Raw genomic sequence first — 21,158 nt, forward strand, 5'->3', positions numbered from 1 at the left:
ACAAGAAATATAGTACTTCACGTATCTTATCACTCCCCATAGAAAAATAACCTGAACCAATCGTGTACACCTTGGAATCTCTCCTATCTCTCCTCACGTCCATGGAGCATGGACACATACGCGATACAATGAAACTTTTTTAGCAGAGGAACAATACCAACCCAACATTAATCCTGAGAAACCAATGCAAATTGACCTTCCGATCTGCGAAGAACTCTCTGGCCAGATTTACCAATGTTTCTCATGTATATTAAAAATGTACTCCCTCCGTCCGAAAATACTTGTCATCAAAATGGATAAAGAGATATGTATCTCAAACTAAAATACGTCTAGATACATCCCATTTTATTCATTTTGATGACAAGTATTTCCGGACGGAGGGAGTATACAAAAATAAACAAATATGTGTATGAAAAAAGTTATCATGCAAAAATGTTAATCAAGCATTTTAAAAGTGTTAAATGTGTATAGAAAAAATGTTGACCATGTATTAAAAAACATTAATCCAACATTTGAGAAATGTTAAATGTGCACACAAAAAATGTTTACCGTTTGTTTAGAAAATGTTGACCATGTATTAAAAAAATTAACCAAGCTTTTGGAAATGTTATAGAAAAAATGTTGACCATGTGGGAAATACGTACACTCTAACACTGCCGCCAGCAGCACATGCAAAGAAACCACTACTGCAAAGCCCAAGGTAAAATCATGTCACAGGCAGATACACTTAACACAAGAATTTACCAGTGTCTAGTTAACTTGTGCTATAAAAACCTCTCACCCCAAGAGTGGCATTCCTTTTGAACTAAGCTCGCAGCCTCAAGAGAAAGCTGAGCCTGGAAAAAAAAATTACCTGTCAGAAATCAGAACATATATACTTGACCTTGTCATGGGCAGGCTTATGAACGTAATTTAAACTATACTAGTGAAGAAGTATACACATAAAAAAAACAATTATGCACGGGCGTGTAAACGTACACAGGAAGGCATAACAAAAGAGACCACAAGTACAGTACTAGAGTATGAATTATATCAGATCAGGTATGCACCTGGGTTGGACGTATCAAGAATTTTCACTTTCCATGCATACATACACAGAACAGCAGTTAGATTGCTTGGCCAAAGCATGCAATGCTAATTGAAGCACTGCAAAAGTTAAATGTTTTGCGAACCACTTGATTGTTTTCTGAAATATGTCAGCAGTATCGATTCCTGGTGATAACACTGACGACATAAACCATTCTTTTATTTCGAGAATGAAAGAACAAACTTTGACATGCTGTGGGAATCACGACATTTCAACAACATCTTGCCAATAGTAGTAACAACTACCTGCCGGCAGTGAAACTGGACATGTAGTAAGAAAAAAAGTTACCAAAATTATGAAATGAGAATGATCTGAGCTAGCTCTGCTTTGTGTTCCTTGTCTTCGTCCCCTGAGCCAAACAAAAAAATGGAACCAACAAGAGTACGTAGAACATACAAGTGAACAAAGCAACCTGACTTGAACAAATTGAAATGTAGGAGCACTTGGACCAGAGTTCTCTATGCTCTATAGTCTGTACATAACATCAACAGTTAAACACTTCAAAAACTGCTTCAAGATTTTAACCCAAGACCGCATCGTGTTGTTTGCGCATGAAAGAAAACACCCTCTCTATATGACCTTAATCTCCTTGAGCCAAGCCGTGTGGAGCGGGCATGGGTCTGGCATCCCTTGGGCAAGGGCCTTTTCAGTGAGAGAGTAAAACCAGCCATTCCTCCACTTGAACTGCGACATCAAAATGCTTGCATGTTAATTCTTAAGAAAATAAATAAATACTACAGGTGAAGATTCCATTACATCATAGATTGGCAGGGGTAGGACTTGCCTCTTTGACGGCGGTCGGGAAGTGCGCCACGGCTCTCGAGTAAGCGCAGAGCCTCTCTTCCATGCCCTCGTCGAAAGATAGCCCCCGCTCCGCAGCCGCGGCAGATGCTAACTCCGCTATGAGGCTGGATACCTGCAAAAAATTAACATGAAGGGATCCTGTTGGAAAAAAAGAGTGTCCGTTGTTTCGCTTACCAAGTTGATCATAGGTAGGTCTGTGAAGTGTGTATTTTTAATTGCATTCTCAATAAGTTAACAGTGTTGATTCTCGGTGAAAGAATGTGCAGTGTTGATTCTCGGTGAAAGAATGTGCAGGCCAACAAGTGCTTGGACAGTACGACGAGCATTTCACACGATAGTCAGCCGATGTTTTCCATCAGGCCGTTCATAAACATACAACACTCACTGCCATTATGCATGTTTTGCCAACTGAAGGATAGACATCACAAATAGTCTTCATGCAGCTACAGTATTTTTTTACTCGACCCATAAATAAAAGCGTCAGGTTACAGAAAAGCAACTGAAACAATACAAATCACAAACACGCCGTCTCCATGCACCTACATTATTAATTGTCTTCTCGATCACAAAAGCTTGCTGTTGACGATATATAAGGTACACAAAAATTTGTCTTTGCCACATAGATTCATGTTTTTGCAGCATCGCTTCTAACTTAACTCAGCGGGGTTTAAGTCATATCAAGCTTTTCCATTGTCAAAGTATATAAGCTTGTCCCTCAAATGGATGTATCTAGCACCAAGTTGGGACAAGCTTTTTCGGACAGAGGGAGTAGTATTCTAGAGCTGCTAACTTAACTGTCCAAATCATGCAACCTATCGAAATGAATAGACAATCAAAGCGACATAGCCAATACAGGAGGTAAATACACAATTGCCAGTCAGTTACTCCCTCCATTCCATATTACTTGTCGCTGATTTAGTACAACTTTGTTTGTACTAAATCAGCGACAAGTAATATGGAACGGAGGGAGTAGTAGGTGGTAACATTCTGCTTTGCACACTGATTAAATGTCACCCTAGCAAAAGAAGGAACTAAGAAGAGATCTGCGACTTGAAGCACCATTAATAGCAAGGGGAAGAAAATACCAAATTCAGTGAGGAGAACGTTGTCGTTGTGCTTCTTATTCCTTGTTTTCATCTCCTGGGCCAGATGCAACTACTGCTTCTTGTTCCTCCTCTGCAGCCATTGTGTGGAGTAACCAACAACAAATGAAAGATGGAATCATTAGGAGGGAATTACAAATTAATTAAATAGACAAAGTGTTCAAACAAACACACCAAGACATGGTAATTTACCTCCAGATGCAATCAAATGCTGGGATAGTGCATCCCTCACACCGATGGCGTCCTCATCTGCTACCCGCCGCACTTGCTCGATGTAATTATCCTCCTGATCGCTCGGCATGCCTGCACCCACCTCCTCCTCCTCCTCCATGTCTATCACAATGTTATGCAACATGCAGCACGTGTGGATGGTCAAGAACACGTCGCGTTGATCATTTGGATGCCACCCTTCTCCCTGCAGGCATTTCCATGTGCCTTTCAACCTTGCCAGCGCCCTCAGTGCGACAGCTGTAGTTGCAGAGTGTATTCTCCTATCGAACTCAAGTTTGGAATCCGTGTCTGAGAGGTCATGGTAAGGTGTGAGTAACCAGGGACGGAGAGGATATCCTGCAGCACCAATGATGTATTCCCCGACATCCGAGCCATCTGATAACTTCAGCTTACTGCCATTCAGGCAAGAACCATCCTCGCCCATCTTGAAGAGATCTGAGTCATGCAAAACGCCCAATTGGTTCATCATGCTACCTGACAGCCTGAAGCGGGTGTTTGTGAACCTCATATCTGGATCAACGACAGCTTGCATTAGCGTGTCGGCATACTCTTCATGGTCACAATTTTGTGATCCAAATTTGATGTGGGTTGTATGTACAACACCACAACAATTTGGCAGGCCGTGGATCCTGTCAAACTTGCGCTTGATCATCTCCATTCTAGCGGAGCCAGGCCAGCTGAAGTGGTGCAAGGCTCGCTCCCACATAGCTTCAACAAACACCTGAGTTACCAGTGAGACAGTTGACTCGTTCACACCAAGAGAGGATCCTACAGTAACCGGTGGCTTGCCAGAGTTCAGCATTACCAGAGCGAGAGCTACTCGATCTTGTAAAGACAATGCTCCTCCATCAACAAACGTGTGATCCGTTGCCATCATATCTTCGAAAAAGGGCACCCTCACCAAGCTGCAGATGTAATTAAAGGTACTTCTTCTCATTTTGTACACAGACTCAAATCCTTGTGCATCCACCATACAAGATGATAAGGTTCCTGCATGGAAGGTAAAATACAAAAGTGGTTGGTTACATAATATGTAATTTGAAAGGCCAGAGGCAACATATTACTCTAGATTTGTTAAACTCAAGGTAACCTAGCAGACCAAGTAATTAATAATACTGCAACCAAATCAGAAAGTAGCCAATAAAGAACCCACACATGAAGCTGGTGCAATGGTTAAAACTTAAGTTGACAGTCCAGTACAACCATCTTTTTATATCATCTGAAACAACTCCTAGTCATGTGAACAAAAAAGGTAGTACGAAATATATTCCGTCATCATGCAACATATATGGATGAAAGACAAGAGACAAAATGAAACGAACTTACAAACTGCCAGAGTGAGAGTGCCCAAACAAATTAAGGCAAAGCTTGATCTTTTATTTATTGTAAGTACCTTCAAATACGGAAGAGCAGCTAATATTTGAATCCAACTTGAAGTTGTCTCTTCTTGTGTACAACACGTACCATTTCCTTTGGTTGTCTCCATCAGGCGAATATGCCTTGACATGCTCCACATGGCTGAACTTGTCCCACTCAGGACCAGATTGTCCCATGGCTACCGAAGAGAGCAACCATGGCCGGCAGAATAACTGAAAATGCTTTGGCTTTATACCTCGCATGTATTCTGGAAGTGTTTCCATGGTGTAATCCTCTAGGACCAACCTGTCGAGTGCAGGGATACTCCCCAGCACCTTCAACTTTGGGCAAATGGTGATGGTAAGCTTCTGCAGATTGGGGAGATTGGTGATCCTCTCAAGGTCGAGGCTTCTAACCACTGTAAGCTCAATGACAGAAGGAAAGTTCTCAAGGTAGCTGAGGTGTTGGACATCATGTACGTATAAAACTTTCAAAGCCATTGCATTGGAGGCAAGGCCAGGAGGAGCACGCCTCAGTTTGCAATTAATGAGCCAAAGCTTCTCCAAACGGGGCATGGCTTGTACTTGCTCCTCCCATTCCCACTCCTCCCATTCCACCATTTCTCTAAAGCTCATCTCTTTTAAACTCGGAAATGGAGTTGCCACGGCCTGCAAGAATCTAGTCCCAACACGCCTGATGCATGGAGCACGGGCGACCTGAAAGAACTGCAGGTAGGGGAGCTGACACAATCCATTGGGAAGTTGTTTGCAACAAGCTAGGTCAGAAAATGTGAGAAACTTTAAGTTGTTCAGGGACACCTTTGACGTGGACATCATCCAACTCGGGAGTAGCTGGCCAAAATACCCATCGATATGAATAAATTCTACACTGGGTGGAGGATAGAGCTCATCGAACACCTTCTCGATTTGTTGTTGCTCTTCCTCGGAGACACCTTCTTTTTCTTTGACCAACCCATCATCTCCTAGTTTGCTAGTGCAGTACAAGAATACGTCGATAAGATGTATTTTCTCACCAAGCCTAGCATTTGCAGCAAATGAAGCAGCAGATACATTCTCCAAATGTATTAATTCAAGAAATCTGAGTTGGGAAAGAGGCCCCAACTCGTCCAAACTGCACCAATCACCATCCATGTGGGCCCGAAACCCATGTAGTCTTCTCATATTTGTCAGACCACAGAACCCTCTAGGTATCATACATCTGCTGGGAAGATCAAGTAACCTCAGCTGGCCAAGCTTCACAATGCTATCAGGAAGATTCAGTAAATTTTTACATCCATCAAGCCTAAGGAATTGCAATAATTTCATCTTGTCAAAGTTCACCGGAAGTACAGATATATCAGTATTTAATAGTGCCACATATCTCAGGTGCTTCAGCTGGTGCAACGATTCAACCAATGCAGCCACATCTACAGATTCTATATGTAGAATCCGTAGACCAGAAAAAGTAACCAATAAATCACTGGGCTTCATCTTGATCTGAATAGTTGAGATTAATGTTCTCACTGATTTCTGCTCCTGTAAAGATTTCCAGTCAATATCACCAGACTGCAAGCGGTTGGTTTCTATTGATAACCGAAGAAACTTTTGTGAATGAAGTTTAGTTAGATTATCGATGTCTCCATCATGAACTATGAGTGCTTCATCTTTTATCATATACTGAGCAAATGAGCGAATAACATCATGCATGCTGCAACTAAGGTGATTTACATACAATTTATCTGGCTCTATAAGGTTCCGATATATCAGCTCCTTGTAGTAATTTATTCCCAATTCTTCTAGATCATTTGAGCTTCCATGAACAAATCCTTCGCTAATCCACAAGGCAACGACTTCATGTGCATAATAAGTTTTATTTTGAGGAAGAAGAGAGTAATATAGAAAGCACTGCTTCAGATGAGGAGGCATATCTTGATAGCTCAAGTATACTGCATAGCTGAGCTCTTGGGGCATTTCAGTTATTGACCATTTAGAATCATCCAAAACCTGCTCCCAGTCTCGACGCAACTCCCCTCTTCTACGCAAGAATCCTCCCATTACTTTGACGGCAAGTGGTAAACCACCACATTTTTGTATAATTTTCAGTCCGATGTCCTTTAGCATAGTGATGTGGTATTCATCTATCTCACTTGAGAGTACCTGTGAATGCAGTTCAAGGGGCCGATAGAGTTAATTAACTATGTACCAAGCTCCTTTAAGGCATTCTAATTTACCACTTAAGAGACAAGAGGACCATCGAATGTGGCCACCCTTTTACTAGCTGAGAACTGCTGGGGATCCCCCGACAGTAAAGTTTATTAAGAAAAATTAATGTGTACTCCCTCCATCCGGAAATACTTGTCATGAAAATGGATAAAAGGGGATGTATCTAGACATATTTTAGTTCTAGATACATCTCTTTTTATCCATTTTGATGACAAGTATTTTCGGACGGAGGGAGTACAAGGGTTAGCAAAACTGCCTAAAAACTAGCCTGCATAAATATACAACTCATATTTCTTAGTAAGTGAAAATGATACATGTATAATTATCCCATATTTGTAATTACTAGCAAAAAGGCCCGTGCGTTGCAACGGGAGAAAAAAAACCACTCATATCTCTAGCTGGGTCAGTTGGACAAACTGTGCGTAGCCAGTTGGCAGGTTATCAGATCGAACCCTCTCATCGGCAATTTTATTTTTCTTTGAACCTGGGCCACAGTGCGCCGCCAGATGGACTTCCTCCGTTGGGCTAAAACGGGTGGCAAGTAACGAAACAAAATAGCGTATGTGAAATTAATTGAAGCGGGACCAAACGAAACGGGACGAAACCAAGAATATCACTTCCCTTTGATAGTAGGTATAGGTATAGATTACTTGGGCTTAGCAAAACAAAACCTCAGTGTGTTATGTAGCAACAAATAAAATACGAAAAAAGAAGTCGCGCTATGGTACACTTCCTTGTTTAGCACCATGCTTTCATGATATTAAATGTTTTTTAGTTCATTATTTGTAAAAGAGAAAAGATAATATAGCCTTACAAATTATTGACAGTCTCTTATGGTCTTGCCTTCAAGAGGAAACATACCATATAGATACTAGATATGAGCCAATGAATTACACATAATCAACAACGCATATAAATTCAAAAGAATCATAAAAATTCTCTAGCAACCTATTATTGTTGATAAATAGATGGAGATAGACTATCCACTTTATTAAGAGACATTAGTGTTTAATTGCGTACTGACCTGCTTCTTGAGCAATGACCAAGCATCGTCGGGTGCTAATGCATCGACGTGGTGGTAGGGCCATGTGGCTGTCATCCTTCGGGCAACACCTTCATCTCTAGTGGTGATGAGGACACGGCTGCCTGAAGCAACAACATCGACTAAGGGTATTTTGAGCACACCATCCCATGCTCCATGGTTCCACACATCATCCATTACAAGCAAGGTCTTGTGGCTAATCAAGGCGCCCTTGAGGCTTCTGTGAAGTGTTGCCTTTGCATTTCCAGCTGACTGGGCGTCTCCTCCGGCTTCGATGATGACTCTTCTCAGCAGCTCAGCCTCATTGAAGTTTTGGTTGACGCTCAACCATATCTTTTTAATGAACTCACCTTGGATGGCCTCGTCATTGAAGACCTTCTGAGCGAGGGTTGTCTTGCCAATCCCACCAACACCTACAATGGCAACCACCATGATTTTGCCATTGACCTCCTCACTTGTTTGCATGATCTGAGCCACCAGTGCTCTAGTATCTTCTTCGATCTGATCCCCAACCACACCTGACCGGTCGAGCTCCCCTGACATCTCGCGGCTGGGATCACCATGACGAGAGGCATTCACATTGCTGCTATGATGCTCGTAGGACCCAAGATTGATAAAGTTGAAAGCAGCGCTCCGCTCCTTGATGGTGTCAAGCCTCTGGTTGAGTGCCTTGATGCGGGTGCCGATTTCGTGAGCATGAAAGGGATTTCTCATACAGAAGAGCAAGGGATTGAAACACCCTGCATCTACAGAGGACGATCCATGCTCCATGGCCTTGAGCTGGCAAAGGTCGATGATATCAGCAGCTTCATACATGGCACGTTTAAGCTCCCCCACCCACTCTTGGACAGTCTCGTCGGTGATGTTCCTCCTATCGGCATCGGCGAGGAAGTTTTTGAGGTCCCGAAGCTTGTCACCCATCTTGTCAATCTCGCCGGAGACACCCAACATCATTCCCAGCTCTTCTGCTGCCACCTGCCTGAGCAAGTTGCCCAAGTAGAATGCAAATGCATCCAGCACCATCGCCGTTAATTGAACTTGCTGGATTTTGCTGTGATAATAAAGGTAAAGTGGAATTCAAGAAGGGTACAAGGAAAACAAGCAAGAAGGTAGCCTAATTAGGTAGGTGTAAGGAGAGGGACAAATAAAACTTGGACTACGAACCAACCTTTGAGATGGATGGATGTCTTGCTCATTCAGCTCTGGAAAGCAACTCAATCCTGGTGGAGAGGAATTCCTTGCCCGATTTGTGAATCTCAGTTGAACCAAATCGCCTGCTCCCGAGCTTGCCGTGAGACGACTCGCGACAGAGAGAAGACGTGGTGGTCAGCAGGCGCGAAGGCAACGTTGATGGATAAGTCTGTGTACTAGGGTCTTTGTGGGGCTGCAGCACATGGTCCTTGTGGTAGTTAGGAGGATAAAATCCTGGACCATCAAGGACTGGCTGTTAGGATAGAGTTCTGTTCTTGACCATCAAGGACTGTCAGTTAGCATCTTAGACTAGCATCTTAGACTGGCATCTTAGCAGCATCTTAGCATATGCTTGGCTGGCTAGCAGCAAATATGTATCCCCAACCCCTCAGGTTGGCATGGCATTGTGTGAGAAATAAACCAACGAAAATTGTCCCAACTCTCCTAGTGTCATCCACAACTATCAATGCTCAGGCTGAAAGGTCTAACAAGTGGTATCAGAGCCTCATTATCTTGTACCCTGAGCATTTCCTGCTTACCTCCCTCACCGGGAGCTGAGCCGCCCAAGTCGGTAGCAGCAGCTGCTCTGTCTGCCTCTGGTTACCTCCCTCTCTCTGGACTGTCGAGCAGCGGCTCGGCAACAACAGCCTCCTCTTCACGCAACAGCCCCCCTGCAGCGAGCCATGTCTGCAGGTCGCTCTCAGCACAGGGCTACCTTGAGCATGCGGCGCCGACAGGAGGCCGAGCGCGCCGTGGCAGAGGAGCGTGAGCGAGCGGCTGTAGCAGCAGCTGCTGCGGCGGCAAGGGTGTCGAGGCTGGCTGCAGCGGAGCTGGCAGCAGCCAGAGCGGAGGTAGAAGCAGCCAGGGCGGAGGTAGAAGCAGCAGCAGCCCGTGAGGCTACGGCGGATGCCAAGGCACTCCGCGGCGGCCCCGGCAGCTCCAGCAGCTCCGCGCCTGCGGACGACGGCGTCGACGCAGATCGCGCCAAAGTGGCGCAGGAGCGGACGGCGCAGTGGGCAGCCGAGCATGCCCGCGCTCCAGGTGGAGGCGCGCACCGCGACGGCGGCTGCAACGACCAGGACCGCGGCCTCTACGAGGTCCGGACTATGGTCAGGGATGTTGGTCCCAGTGTTGGGTGGCCTACCCTCACTAAAACCAACTACGTCGAGTGGGCCGGGATCATGAAGGTCTGGCTCCAGGTGCGGCGCATGTGGGAGGCGGTCCAGGACAGCAACGTCGACCACCTAGAGGATCGACGGGCGCTGGACGCACTCATCGCCGCGGTCCCGCCAGAGATGCAGTTTTCGCTTTCCAACAAGCGGACTGCCAAGGAGGCTTGGGACGCCATCGCCGCGGCACGCATCGGCAGCGACCGTGCTCGCAAGTCCACCCTGCAGGCACTTCGTAAGGAGTGGGAGAACCTGGGCTTCAAGCCAGGTGAGGACGTTGATGACTTTGCTCTCCGTCTCAACACTCTGCTGCAGAAGATGGTGAAGTTTGGCGATGACACCTACACCGAGGAGAGAGCTGTCGAGAAGCTTTTTCGGTGCATTCCCGAGAAGTACAAGCAGATGGCTCGCTCGATCGAGTCGTTGCTGGACCTCTCCACGATGACAATCGAGGAGGCGATAGGTCGTCTCAAGGTCGTCGACACCGATGAGCCACAGCCTCCCTCGGGGCCCATCACCACCGGCGGGAAGCTGCTCCTAACTCGGGAGCAGTGGGATCCCAGCCTTGGTGACAGGAAGATGTTGGAAATATGCCCTAGAGGCAATAATAAATGGTTATTATTATATTTCTTTGTTCATGATAATTGTCTATTGTTCATGCTATAATTGTGTTATCCGGAAATCGCAATACATGTGTGAATACATAGATCACAACGTGTCCCTAGTAAGCCTCTAGTTGACTAGCTCGTTGATCAATAGATAGTCATGGTTTCCTGACTATGGACATTGGATGTCATTGATAACGGGATCACATCATTAGGAGAATGATGTGATGGACAAGACCCAATCCTAAGCATAGCGCAAAGATTGTGTAGTTCGTTTGCTAGAGCTTTTCCAATGTCAAGTATCTTTTCCTTAGACCATGGGATCGTGCAACTCCCGGATGCCGTAGGAGTGCTTTGGGTGTGCCAAACGTCACAACGTAACTGGGTGACTATAAAGGTGCACTACGGGTATCTCCGAAAGTGTCTGTTGGGTTGGCATGGATCGAGACTGGGATTTGTCACTCCGTGTGACGGAGAGGTATCTCTGGGCCCACTCGGTAATGCATCATCATAATGAGCTCAATGTGACTAAGGAGTTAGTCACGGGATCATGCATTACGGTACGAGTAAAGAGACTTGCCGGTAACGAGATTGAACAAGGTATTGGGATACCGACGATCGAATCTCGGGCAAGTAACATACCGATTGACAAAGGGAATAGTATACGGGATTGATTGAATCCTCGACATCGTGGTTCATCCGATGAGATCATCGTGGAACATGTGGGAGCCAACATGGGTATCCAGATCCCGCTGTTGGTTATTGACCGGAGAGGCGTCTCGGTCATGTCTGCATGTCTCCCGAACCCGTAGGGTCTACACACTTAAGGTTCGGTGACGCTAGGGTTGTAGAGATATGAGTATGCGGAAACCCGAAAGTTGTTCGGAGTCCCGGATGAGATCCCGGACGTCACGAGGAGTTCCGGAATGGTCCGGAGGTGAAGAATTATATATAGGAAGTCCAGTTTTGGCCACCGGGAAAGTTTCGGGGGTTATCGGTATTGTACCGGGACCACCGGAAGGGTCCCGGGGGTCCACCGGGTGGGGCCACCTATCCCGGAGGGCCCCGTGGGCTGAAGTGGGAAGGGAACCAGCCCCTAGTGGGCTGGGGCGCCCCCCATGGGCCTTCCCCCTGCGCCTAGGGTTGGAAACCCTAGGGTGGGGGGGCGCCCCACTTGGCTTGGGAGGGAAGCCACCCCCCCCCCCTTCCCCCTTGGCCGCCGCCCCCCACCCTAGATGGGTCTTGGCCGGCGCCCCCCCTCCCAGGGGGCCTATATAAAGGGGGGAGGGAGGGCAGCAACATAACAGCCTTGGGCGCCTCCCTCCTCCCCTGCTACACCTCTCCTTCTCGCAGAAGCTCGGCGAAGCCCTGCCGAGACCCCGCTGCTTCCACCACCACGCCGTCGTGCTGCTGGATCTCCATCAACCTCTCCTTCCCCCTTGCTGGATCAAGAAGGAGGAGACGTCGCTGCTCCGTACGTGTGTTGAACGCGGAGGTGCCGTCCGTTCGGCACTCGGTCATCGGTGATTTGGATCACGGCAAGTACGACTCCATCAACCCCGTTCATTGGAACGCTTCCGCTCGCGATCTACAAGGGTATGTAGATGCACTCCTTTCCCCTCGTTGCTAGTATACTCCATAGATGGATCTTGGTGAGCGTAGGAAAATTTTAAAATTCTGCTACGATCCCCAACAGAAGAAGGGGGAGCCTTCTTCCACGACGGGCGGCCGCAAGCGTGGCAAGCAGCGTAAGGCGCGAAGAGGCCCCCCGGGCAGGGCACAAGGACGTGCCGAGGGTGACGCCCGCGGAGGCGCCAAGGACGGCGCCGCTGGCAAGCCCAAGCCGGCACAAGACAACAGTTGCCACAACTGTGGCCGGTTTGGCCATTGGGCCAATGAGTGTCGGCAACCACGACAAGGCCAGGCTCACGTCGCACAGGCGAAGGAGGAGGAGACGGCTCTGTTCATGGCGCATGCAAGCATTGAGCTACCTTCAGCGACTCCAATCGCAAAGGCTTTCATCCACCTCGATGAGCCAAAAGCACACGCTCTTCTCGGCGATGGCTCCGGGAAGGACAAGACTACGGGGTGGTGCCTCGACACCGGCGCCACCCACCACATGACTGGTCGAAGGGAATTCTTCGCCGAGCTCGACTCCGATGCGCGAGGCTCCGTCAAGTTCGGGGATGCCTCCGCTGTGGAGATAAAGGGCGTCGGCTCCGTCATCTTCACCACCAAGACGGGAGAGCACCGGCTGCTCACCGGTGTCTACTACATCCCCGCGCTAAGGAACTCCATCATCAGCTTGGGACAGCTGGATGAGAACGGCTCACGCGTGCTGATTGAGCATGGGGTCCTACGCATCTGGGATCGCCAGCGTCGCCTTCTCGCCAAGGTGCCCAGAGGTGAAAATCGACTCTACGTCCTTGATGTGCAGGTGGCACAACCGGTCTGTCTCGCTGTCCGTCGGGACAATGAGGCGTGGCAGTGGCATGAGCGTTTTGCGCACCTTCACTTTGAGGCCCTGAAGCGTCTAAGTGCCAAGGAGATGGTGCGAGGCCTGCCATGCCTCGACCATGTGGAGCAGTTCTGCGACATCTGCGTGCTGACGAAGCAGAGACGACTCCCCTTTCCCCAACAGGCGAGTTTTCGGGCCAAGGAGAAGCTGGAGCTCGTGCACGGAGACCTGTGCGGCCCGGTGACGCCAGCCACACCAGGAGGTCGACGCTACTTCCTGCTGCTCGTCGACGATCTCTCCCGCTACATGTGGGTGATGATCCTCGGCAGTAAGGGAGAAGCAGCGGACGCCATCAGGCGCGCGCAGGTTGGTGTGGAGGCGGAGAGCGGCCGCAAATTGCGTGTGTTGCGCACTGACAACGGTGGCGAGTTCACGGCGGCTGAATTCGCGTCGTACTGTGCCGATGAGGGCATCCAGCGCCACTACTCCGCGCCGTACAGCTCGCAGCAAAACGGCGTCGTCGAGCGGCGCAACCAGACGGTTGTGGGGATGGCTCGGGCTCTCCTCAAGCAGAGAGGGATGCCGGCTGTCTTCTGGGGAGAGGCGGTGCTAACGGCCATCTACATCCTCAACCGCTCTCCTACTAAGGCACTCGACGGCAGGACTCCGTACGAGGCCTGGCATGGGCGGAAGCCGGCGGTCTCTCATTTGCGGGTCTTTGGCTGCCTTGCGTTCGCCAAGGAGCTCGGCCACATCGGCAAGCTCGACGACAGGAGCACTCCAGGAGTCTTCATCGGCTACGCGGAGGGCTCAAAGGCCTACCGCATCCTCGACCCAAAGACACAACATGTGCGCACAGCGCGAGACGTCGTGTTCAACGAAGGGCGAGGGTGGCAATGGGACAAGGCGGTGGACGACGGCTCGACGCCGACGTATGACGACTTCATTGTCGAGTACGCCCACTTCAAGGAAGCTGGGGGAGCAAGCAGCTCCTCTTCGCCGCGCATGTCTACCCCGGCCCCCAAAACTACATCGACTCCGGCGCCTGCTACGCCGATGACACCACAACCGGCGACGCCGCATACTCCAGCCTCGGCGGTCACCACTCCGGGCTCGTCTTCATTAGCACCAGCTCACGCAGAGCACAACCCGATGAAGTTCGCTTCCCCGCTCACTCACGACGAGGAGCGTATCGACGCGTGGCATGACGGCGAACCGCTGCGGTACCGTACGATGGATAATTTGCTCGGCGACCAGCCGGTGCCGGGACTGGTGTCACGTGACCTGGAGGCGCAGCTACAGCTCGCGTGTGAAGACGGCGAACCACGGTCCTTTGCAGAGGCCGAGAGAGACGCGGCATGGCGCGCCGCGATGCAGTTGGAGATGGATGCGGTCGAACAAAACCGCACCTGGGAGCTCGCTGATCTCCCTCGTGGTCACCGCGCAATCACTCTCAAGTGGGTGTTCAAGCTGAAGAGGGATGGAGCCGGCGCCATCATCAAGCACAAGGCTCGCTTGGTGGCCCGAGGCTTCTTGCAACAGGAAGGAGTCGACTTCGACGACGCTTTCGCTCCCGTGGCACGGATGGAGCCCTCCTTGCGCTGGCTGCCCAGGAGGGCTGGCGTGTCCATCACATGGATGTCAAGTCGGCATTCCTCAACGGCGACTTGAAGGAGGAAGTCTACGTGCATCAGCCACCGGGATTTGCGATCCCTGGCCAGGAGGGCAAGGTACTCCGCCTGCGCAAGGCCCTCTATGGCCTACGGCAGGCACCTAGGGCGTGGAACGCCAAGCTGGACTCCACGCTAAAGAAGATGGGCTTCGAGCAAAGCTCGCATGAGGCGGCCGTCTACCGACGGGGCAGTGGAGGAAATGCCCTGCTGGTGGGCGTCTATGTTGACGACTTGGTGATCACCGGCACCAAAGATGCGGAGGTGGCGGCGTTCAAGGAAGACATGAAGGCCACCTTTCAGATGAGTGATCTGGGGCTCCTCTCCTTCTATCTAGGGATTGAGGTGCACCAGGATCACTCCGGGATCGCACTTCGACAGTCCGCCTACGCCAAGCGCATCGTTGAGCTAGCTGGGCTCACCGACTGCCACCCAGCCCTCACCCCGATGGAGGAGAGGCTGAAACTGAGCCGCGACAGCACGACGGAGGAAGTGGACGCTACGCAGTACCGACGCCTTGTGGGGAGCCTTCGCTACCTCGCCCACACACGGCCGGACTTGGCCTTCTCCGTCGGCTATGTCAGTCGTTTCATGAAGCGACCAACGACGGAGCACCAGTAGGCAGTGAAGAGGATCGTCCGCTACATGGCATGGACCCTCGACCACGGCCTCCACTACCCTAGGTGTCCGGGGGCGGCACACTTCGTCGGATACAGCGACAGCGACCACGCCGGCGACATCGACACCAGCAAGAGCACGAGCGGGATCCTCTTCTTCCTCGGCAAGTGTCTCGTGAGCTGGCAATCGGTCAAGTAGTAGGTGGTGGCCCTGTCCAGCTGTGAGGCTGAGTACATAGCGGCCTCCACCGCCTGCGCTCAGGCGCTCTGGCTCGCTCGACTGCTTGGTGATCTTCTCGTTCAAGACACCAGAACGGTGCAGCTCCTGATGGACAGCAAGTCCGCCCTGGCCCTGGCCAAGAACCCCATTTTCCATGAACGGAGCAAGCACATCCGACTGAGGTACCACTTCATCCGCAGCTGTGTGGAAGAAGGGAGCATCGAGGCGAGCTACATCAACACCACGAACCAGCTCGCAGACCTGCTCACCAAGCCTCTTGGGAGGATCAAGTTCCTCAAACTTTGCTCCAGGATCGGGATGATTCAACCCTCCCACAAAATGACGTACAAGACTTAGGGGGAGAATGATGGATAAGTCTGTGTACTAGGGTCTTTGTGGGGCTGCAGCACATGGTTCTTGGGGCAGTTAGGAGGATAAAATCCTGGACCATCAAGGACTGGCTGTTAGGATAGAGTTCTGTTCTTGACCATCAAGGACTGTCAGTTAGCATCTTAGACTAGCATCTTAGCATATGCTTAGCTGGCTAGCAGCCTATAAATATGTATCCCCAACCTCTCAGGTTGGCATGGCATTGTGTGAGAAATAAACCAACGAAAATTGTTCCAACTCTTCTAGTGTCATCCACAACTATCAATGCTCAGGCTGAAAGGTCTAACAAACGTCACCTCTGTGAGCAGCAGCTCTGCTCCTCCCTCTGGGGTGTCGCTTCCTGTTAAGCTACACCAGCCGCAGGATGCACAGTAGCTGGGCAAAAGGATGTGGATGAGAGGACTTTTTTCCAGTGCTTTTTTCCCAGGTCCGCTGCAGCTTTATTCTGATACTTTGCTTTCCTTTCCTTTGTTTTCATACGAAGAGACAGGATCACAGCTTCAAATTGCCTCGGAATGCGGGCAACGATACATTTACTTACCAGCAATACAGTACTCCCTCCGTTCCAAAATAGATGACCTAACTTCGTACTAACTTTAGTACAAAGTTGAGTCATCTATTTTGGAACGGAGGGAGTACATGTTAGCGGTACTCTGAATAAATAGGATCACAGTTGATTACACAGCAGCCAGGCCACCACAGCAGCAGTGAAGATGCTTATGGGTGCACACTCTCTGGCTCTCCCTTGGACCACAAATTCTGCAGTTCCTTCCCTTTTCGTAAGAGCTAGAGACACAGAAATTAAACTTGAAACAACTCAATAGACAAGGTAAGTTATTAAAAGAGAGACACAAATTAAACCCGGACTACCTCACGGCTACTGGCCACCGAGATGTAACGCCGACACAAAAATTGAAAGCATCTCATTCTGACGACAAGTAGAGAGAAGCAAGCAAAGCATATCACATTGCCACCGGTGAAGAGAGTTAAAGCAAAGCATCTCATTCCCATTCCGACCGCTGAAGAGAAGCAAAGCAAAGCAAAGCATCATATTCACATTCCCACCGGTGAAGAGACTTTTTTTTATAGGAGGGATACCGGTGAAGAGACTTATGAGTTATGAAGTGGTTTCAAACACATACAGTGAAGGACTAGACCCGCAAAACACAACGATGTACAGGCACTAAACGAGTACACAGCAAGTTAAAAAAATAACAACAGTGACCATAAATGTTCAGGGTTATGTATGAAGCATGTTGAGTACTTCTGTTGCATATTCAGAGTAAAAAAGGGTACCCCGACCCTGAAATTTTGAACATATTCTGCTACACAGAACCATGAGCTGAGCTACCCATTTAGCAACAAGGGTACAGGAACAAAACATGAGCTATCCATCCAGCATATTATATTATGCGCACACGTGAGAATACTTGGGTATACTTAATTTGGTGCCCAGGTACAGTTAAAAGCATTCAGATCAGGTATACAATCATGCGCCTGGGTTTTTTCACTTTCCATTTATACAGCACAGCAGCTAAATTGATTACCCAAAACATGCATGCTAGTGGTCTAGTGGATGCATCGCAAAGTTAAGTTAATGTTTTGCTTACCATACTGCTATCAGCTTAATAGCTTTGTGAGTTTATTGATATCAGTGGCATATCACACAGACTATGTTTTTTTATTTCAAAGATGGAATGAACTTTGACATGCTAGATGCAGGGAACTTGAGAATCCCGACGCAACAAATTGTGCTAATAGCAGTAACAATTCCCACGGTGAAACTGAAAATGTAGTAGAAAAAATGATACCGGATTATGCAGTGAGGATGGTCTGATCTACTAGCTCTGCTTCTTGTTCCTTATCTTCATCATCTGAGACAGACGGAAGATGGAATCAATATGATGACATTCATACCGAGTGAGCAGAGCAACCTGACTATAACAGATTAAACACTTAGCCCAGTTTACCTCCAGCTCCAGGTCCTGACAATCTGCAGGCTAACAAGTGCTTCAACAGTATATCCCGCATCCTGATGCCGCCGTCATCTTCTAACTGGCGCACCCTGCTCCTCACTGTCAATCAGTTTGTATGCAACATCGTCTAGTACACCTTGATCATTTGAACCGTCACAAACACTCTAGATGCACTGTCATCTCTGCTCTTCTCTGAACAGCGACAGCAGACACATTATGATGACATACCCAGAACGGCAGAACGCGCTTAACGCTAACAGCTGCTACAACTGAATTTTGCAAAAACACCGGCCATTTTTTTTTGCAGAATCTTCGGTTTGCAGCAACTGAATGAAGGATATAAACCACAAATAGCCTGTCTCCATGCAGCAACACTGTTAGTTGTTTTCTCCACCGCATAAAAGATTGCTGCCAATAATATAAATTACACAGCACTTGTGTTTCCCATACATACATAAGGTTATTTTCGATGGGCATACATGGAGGAATATATGCGCAGAGAGTTCTCTATACTCTATAGTCTATACACAACATCAACGGTTAAACACTTAAAATACTGCTTCAAGATTTAACCCGAGACCGCATCGTGTTGTTTGCACATGAAACAAAAATCCTTGTCTATATGACCTTAATCTCCTTGAGCCAAGCTGTGTGGAGCGGGCATGGATCAGGCTTCCCTTCCGCGAGGGCCTTCTCGGTGAGCGAGTAGAACCAACCGTTCCGCCACTTGAACTGCGACATCAAAATGCTGGCATGTTAATTCTGAAGAAAATAAATACTACAGGTGAAGATTCCATTACATCATAGATTGGCAGGGGTAGGACTTGCCTCTTTGACAGCGGTCGGGAAGTGCGCCACGGCTCTGGAGTAGGCGCAGAGCCTCTCTTCCATGCCCTCGTCGAAAGTAAGCCCCCGCTCTGCAGCAGCGGCAGAAGCTAATTCAGCGATGAGGCTGGATACCTGCATGCAAAAGGAAAAACATGGACAGAAGATTATGTGTTGAACAAAGAGTAACTGTTGTTGTTCTTGGAGAGATATGTTGGCAAGCACTAAAGCTCAATCCTGGAGCATTAAATACGTACGAAATTTAATCGCTCAAGTAAACTGAAGGAATGATCTGATGTACAGTAAAAGAATTCAGAAAGGTAACAGAGATATCTAAAAACCTGTGCCCCTGGACCAGTTGTTTTTCGGCGACTAATGGAACACAATAGCTCGGGACTCGAACAGATCCAAGAGAGAGACCAACAGGGAGAATTAAAATTACCTCGGATCGGTATTCCTTTTCAACAGCACCCACAGTGGCCCCTGGATGGCGAGCTCCGACGAGCATGAAGGCTGAAATCCAGATGAGCTTCTCTAGCATTTGCTTCTCGAAGGCGTCCTTGTCAAGCACCTGAGAAATTCCACAGACCAGCATTGTATTGTATTGTATTTTTCAGATAATGGTCAGGACTATGAGTGGTAGGTACTACACTAAGCCAGAAAGTTTGGAACATTTTACTATTAAGCTGATGAAAATCCAGTGGAAGCTAACTATGGACCTACCTTGCAGGTGAGGCCGCCGTTCTGGAGGCGCGCGGCGACGGCGGGTGCCCAGTTGCCCAAGGCGGCTGTGAGCCCCTCCGGGTTGGCGTCGGTGATGCCGTCGACGGGGGGCTCGCCGAGCTTGGAGACGGCGAAGTAGGCGAGCACCTGGTTGGCGCCGGCCAGGCCCTTGCTCTCCAGCCACGGATCCAGCATCCCGTTCTGGAAGAAGACCAGGTCGGGCCACCGGGATTTGGGGGTGGCGTCGAGCACGCCGTCGAGGTCGTCGTTGCGGGTGCAGACCAGGATGGGCCCGGCCGGCGCGGCGGGCGGGAGCGCCTCGCCGCGGCGGAGCAGGAGGTCCCCGGAGGAGGGGCCCATGGAGAGCAGCGCCTGGCCCACCCGGCCGCCGCCCACCACCACCGCCGGCTGCACCGCCGTGGCCATCACCGCTGCTGAGATCCTGAGAAGCCTCGAGGCGGCGCCTTTGCCCCTGGAGGACGAGGAGAGGTGGTGGCGGCGGAGTGTCGGCGTGACGGCGGCGGGGACGGAGAGAAAGACGGCGGCTTTGAGGCCCATCAGCTCCGTTCCGGCGGACTGGACGAGGATGAGGTGGGCCACGCGGCGCATGATAGATAGATAATACCTGATGGGCCTTCCTTTTTACAGTGGATAAGGCTAAGACAGTCCAGTTTGTGGCCTGTGTTTTTCTTCCCTTTTTTTTCTCATCAAAGAACAGAAAAAAAAAATGTATGTACTATTTTGCAATGTATTTTCTTCTGTTCTTTCTTGTACTCTTCTTTCCCTTTTTCTCTTTCCTTGAGAAAAAGTGCCCGTGAGTTGCAAGGAAAAAAAAATTTACAAGCTTCAACACCATGCGCTGAAATACGAATCTTATTTAATGTATGATACTCCCTCCTTAAAATAATATAAGAGCGTTTAGAATACTAAAATAGTGATCTAAATGCTCTTATATTAGTTTACAGAGGGAGTACACATCAATTATTCCCAACATGGATAAGAATCGTGATTTCGACCATACCGTATTTGCAAAACGATTAACAAATGTCTGCGGTTTGGTTTGCGGCTTTCTTTTTTTATTCTCACTTCCATTTTTGTTTCAGGTGCATTCCACTCATGATTGTGTACTAGTTATCCGTGGGGAAAGAGGCCGGAGGAGTAGTGGATGAGTAGTGTCAACGGTCGACATTCGGTTCATGCTGATGGTGCGAGAGCTTCAAAGACCGGACTAACTTCATACTCGTTGGACTAAACTCCTACGGATGAGCTGGCTAACAAAGCGACACAATTTTTGACATAGGAGTGACATTTCGATGACCGCACCGAGGTGATGTGTGAATTTGCAACATTTGATTCACGTCTGTGGATGCAATACCAACAATTGGATCAGGGGAAAAGTCTAGGGGGTTGGCGGCATCTACATGAGTATATTGGGATGAGTAATTGGAAACTTTCTTACCGGGCGTCGG

General features: G+C 48.9%; 2 protein-coding genes and 1 long non-coding RNA gene across 4 annotated transcripts; all 3 read right to left on the reverse strand.

Moving 5' to 3' along the window:
• Window positions 1-1,829: 1,829 nt before the first annotated feature.
• LOC109782986 (uncharacterized) lies at window positions 1,830-20,311 on the reverse strand. 2 transcript variants are annotated; one of them, XM_020341615.4, is made up of 4 exons: window positions 19,690-20,311; window positions 19,409-19,537; window positions 18,970-19,101; window positions 18,523-18,873 (listed from the first exon to the last, which is right to left on the reverse strand). In XM_020341615.4, exons 1-4 carry the CDS (start codon window positions 20,296-20,298, stop codon window positions 18,760-18,762), a joined length of 984 nt encoding a protein of 327 aa, XP_020197204.2. In that variant the 5' UTR covers window positions 20,299-20,311; the 3' UTR covers window positions 18,523-18,759. The 2 variants fall into 2 exon arrangements, with proteins under 2 accessions (XP_073361715.1, XP_020197204.2); XM_073505614.1 differs by lacking the exons at window positions 18,523-18,873; window positions 18,970-19,101 and adding an exon at window positions 1,830-2,003.
• LOC109782988 (putative disease resistance protein RGA3) lies at window positions 2,857-8,890 on the reverse strand. Its single transcript, XM_020341616.4, has 5 exons — window positions 7,828-8,890; window positions 5,400-6,737; window positions 4,619-5,306; window positions 3,187-4,215; window positions 2,857-3,067 (listed from the first exon to the last, which is right to left on the reverse strand). Exons 1-5 carry the CDS (start codon window positions 8,866-8,868, stop codon window positions 3,012-3,014), a joined length of 4,152 nt encoding a protein of 1,383 aa, XP_020197205.4. The 5' UTR covers window positions 8,869-8,890; the 3' UTR covers window positions 2,857-3,011.
• Window positions 16,808-17,170, reverse strand: LOC141027946 (uncharacterized). The gene is made up of 2 exons (XR_012189987.1): window positions 17,036-17,170; window positions 16,808-16,951 (listed from the first exon to the last, which is right to left on the reverse strand). It is a non-coding gene; the product is annotated as an uncharacterized lncRNA (long non-coding RNA).
• Window positions 20,312-21,158: the final 847 nt, after the last annotated feature.

Source organism: Aegilops tauschii, chromosome 7, assembly GCF_002575655.3.
Source record: "Aegilops tauschii subsp. strangulata cultivar AL8/78 chromosome 7, Aet v6.0, whole genome shotgun sequence".
Lineage (NCBI taxonomy): Eukaryota > Viridiplantae > Streptophyta > Magnoliopsida > Poales > Poaceae > Aegilops > Aegilops tauschii.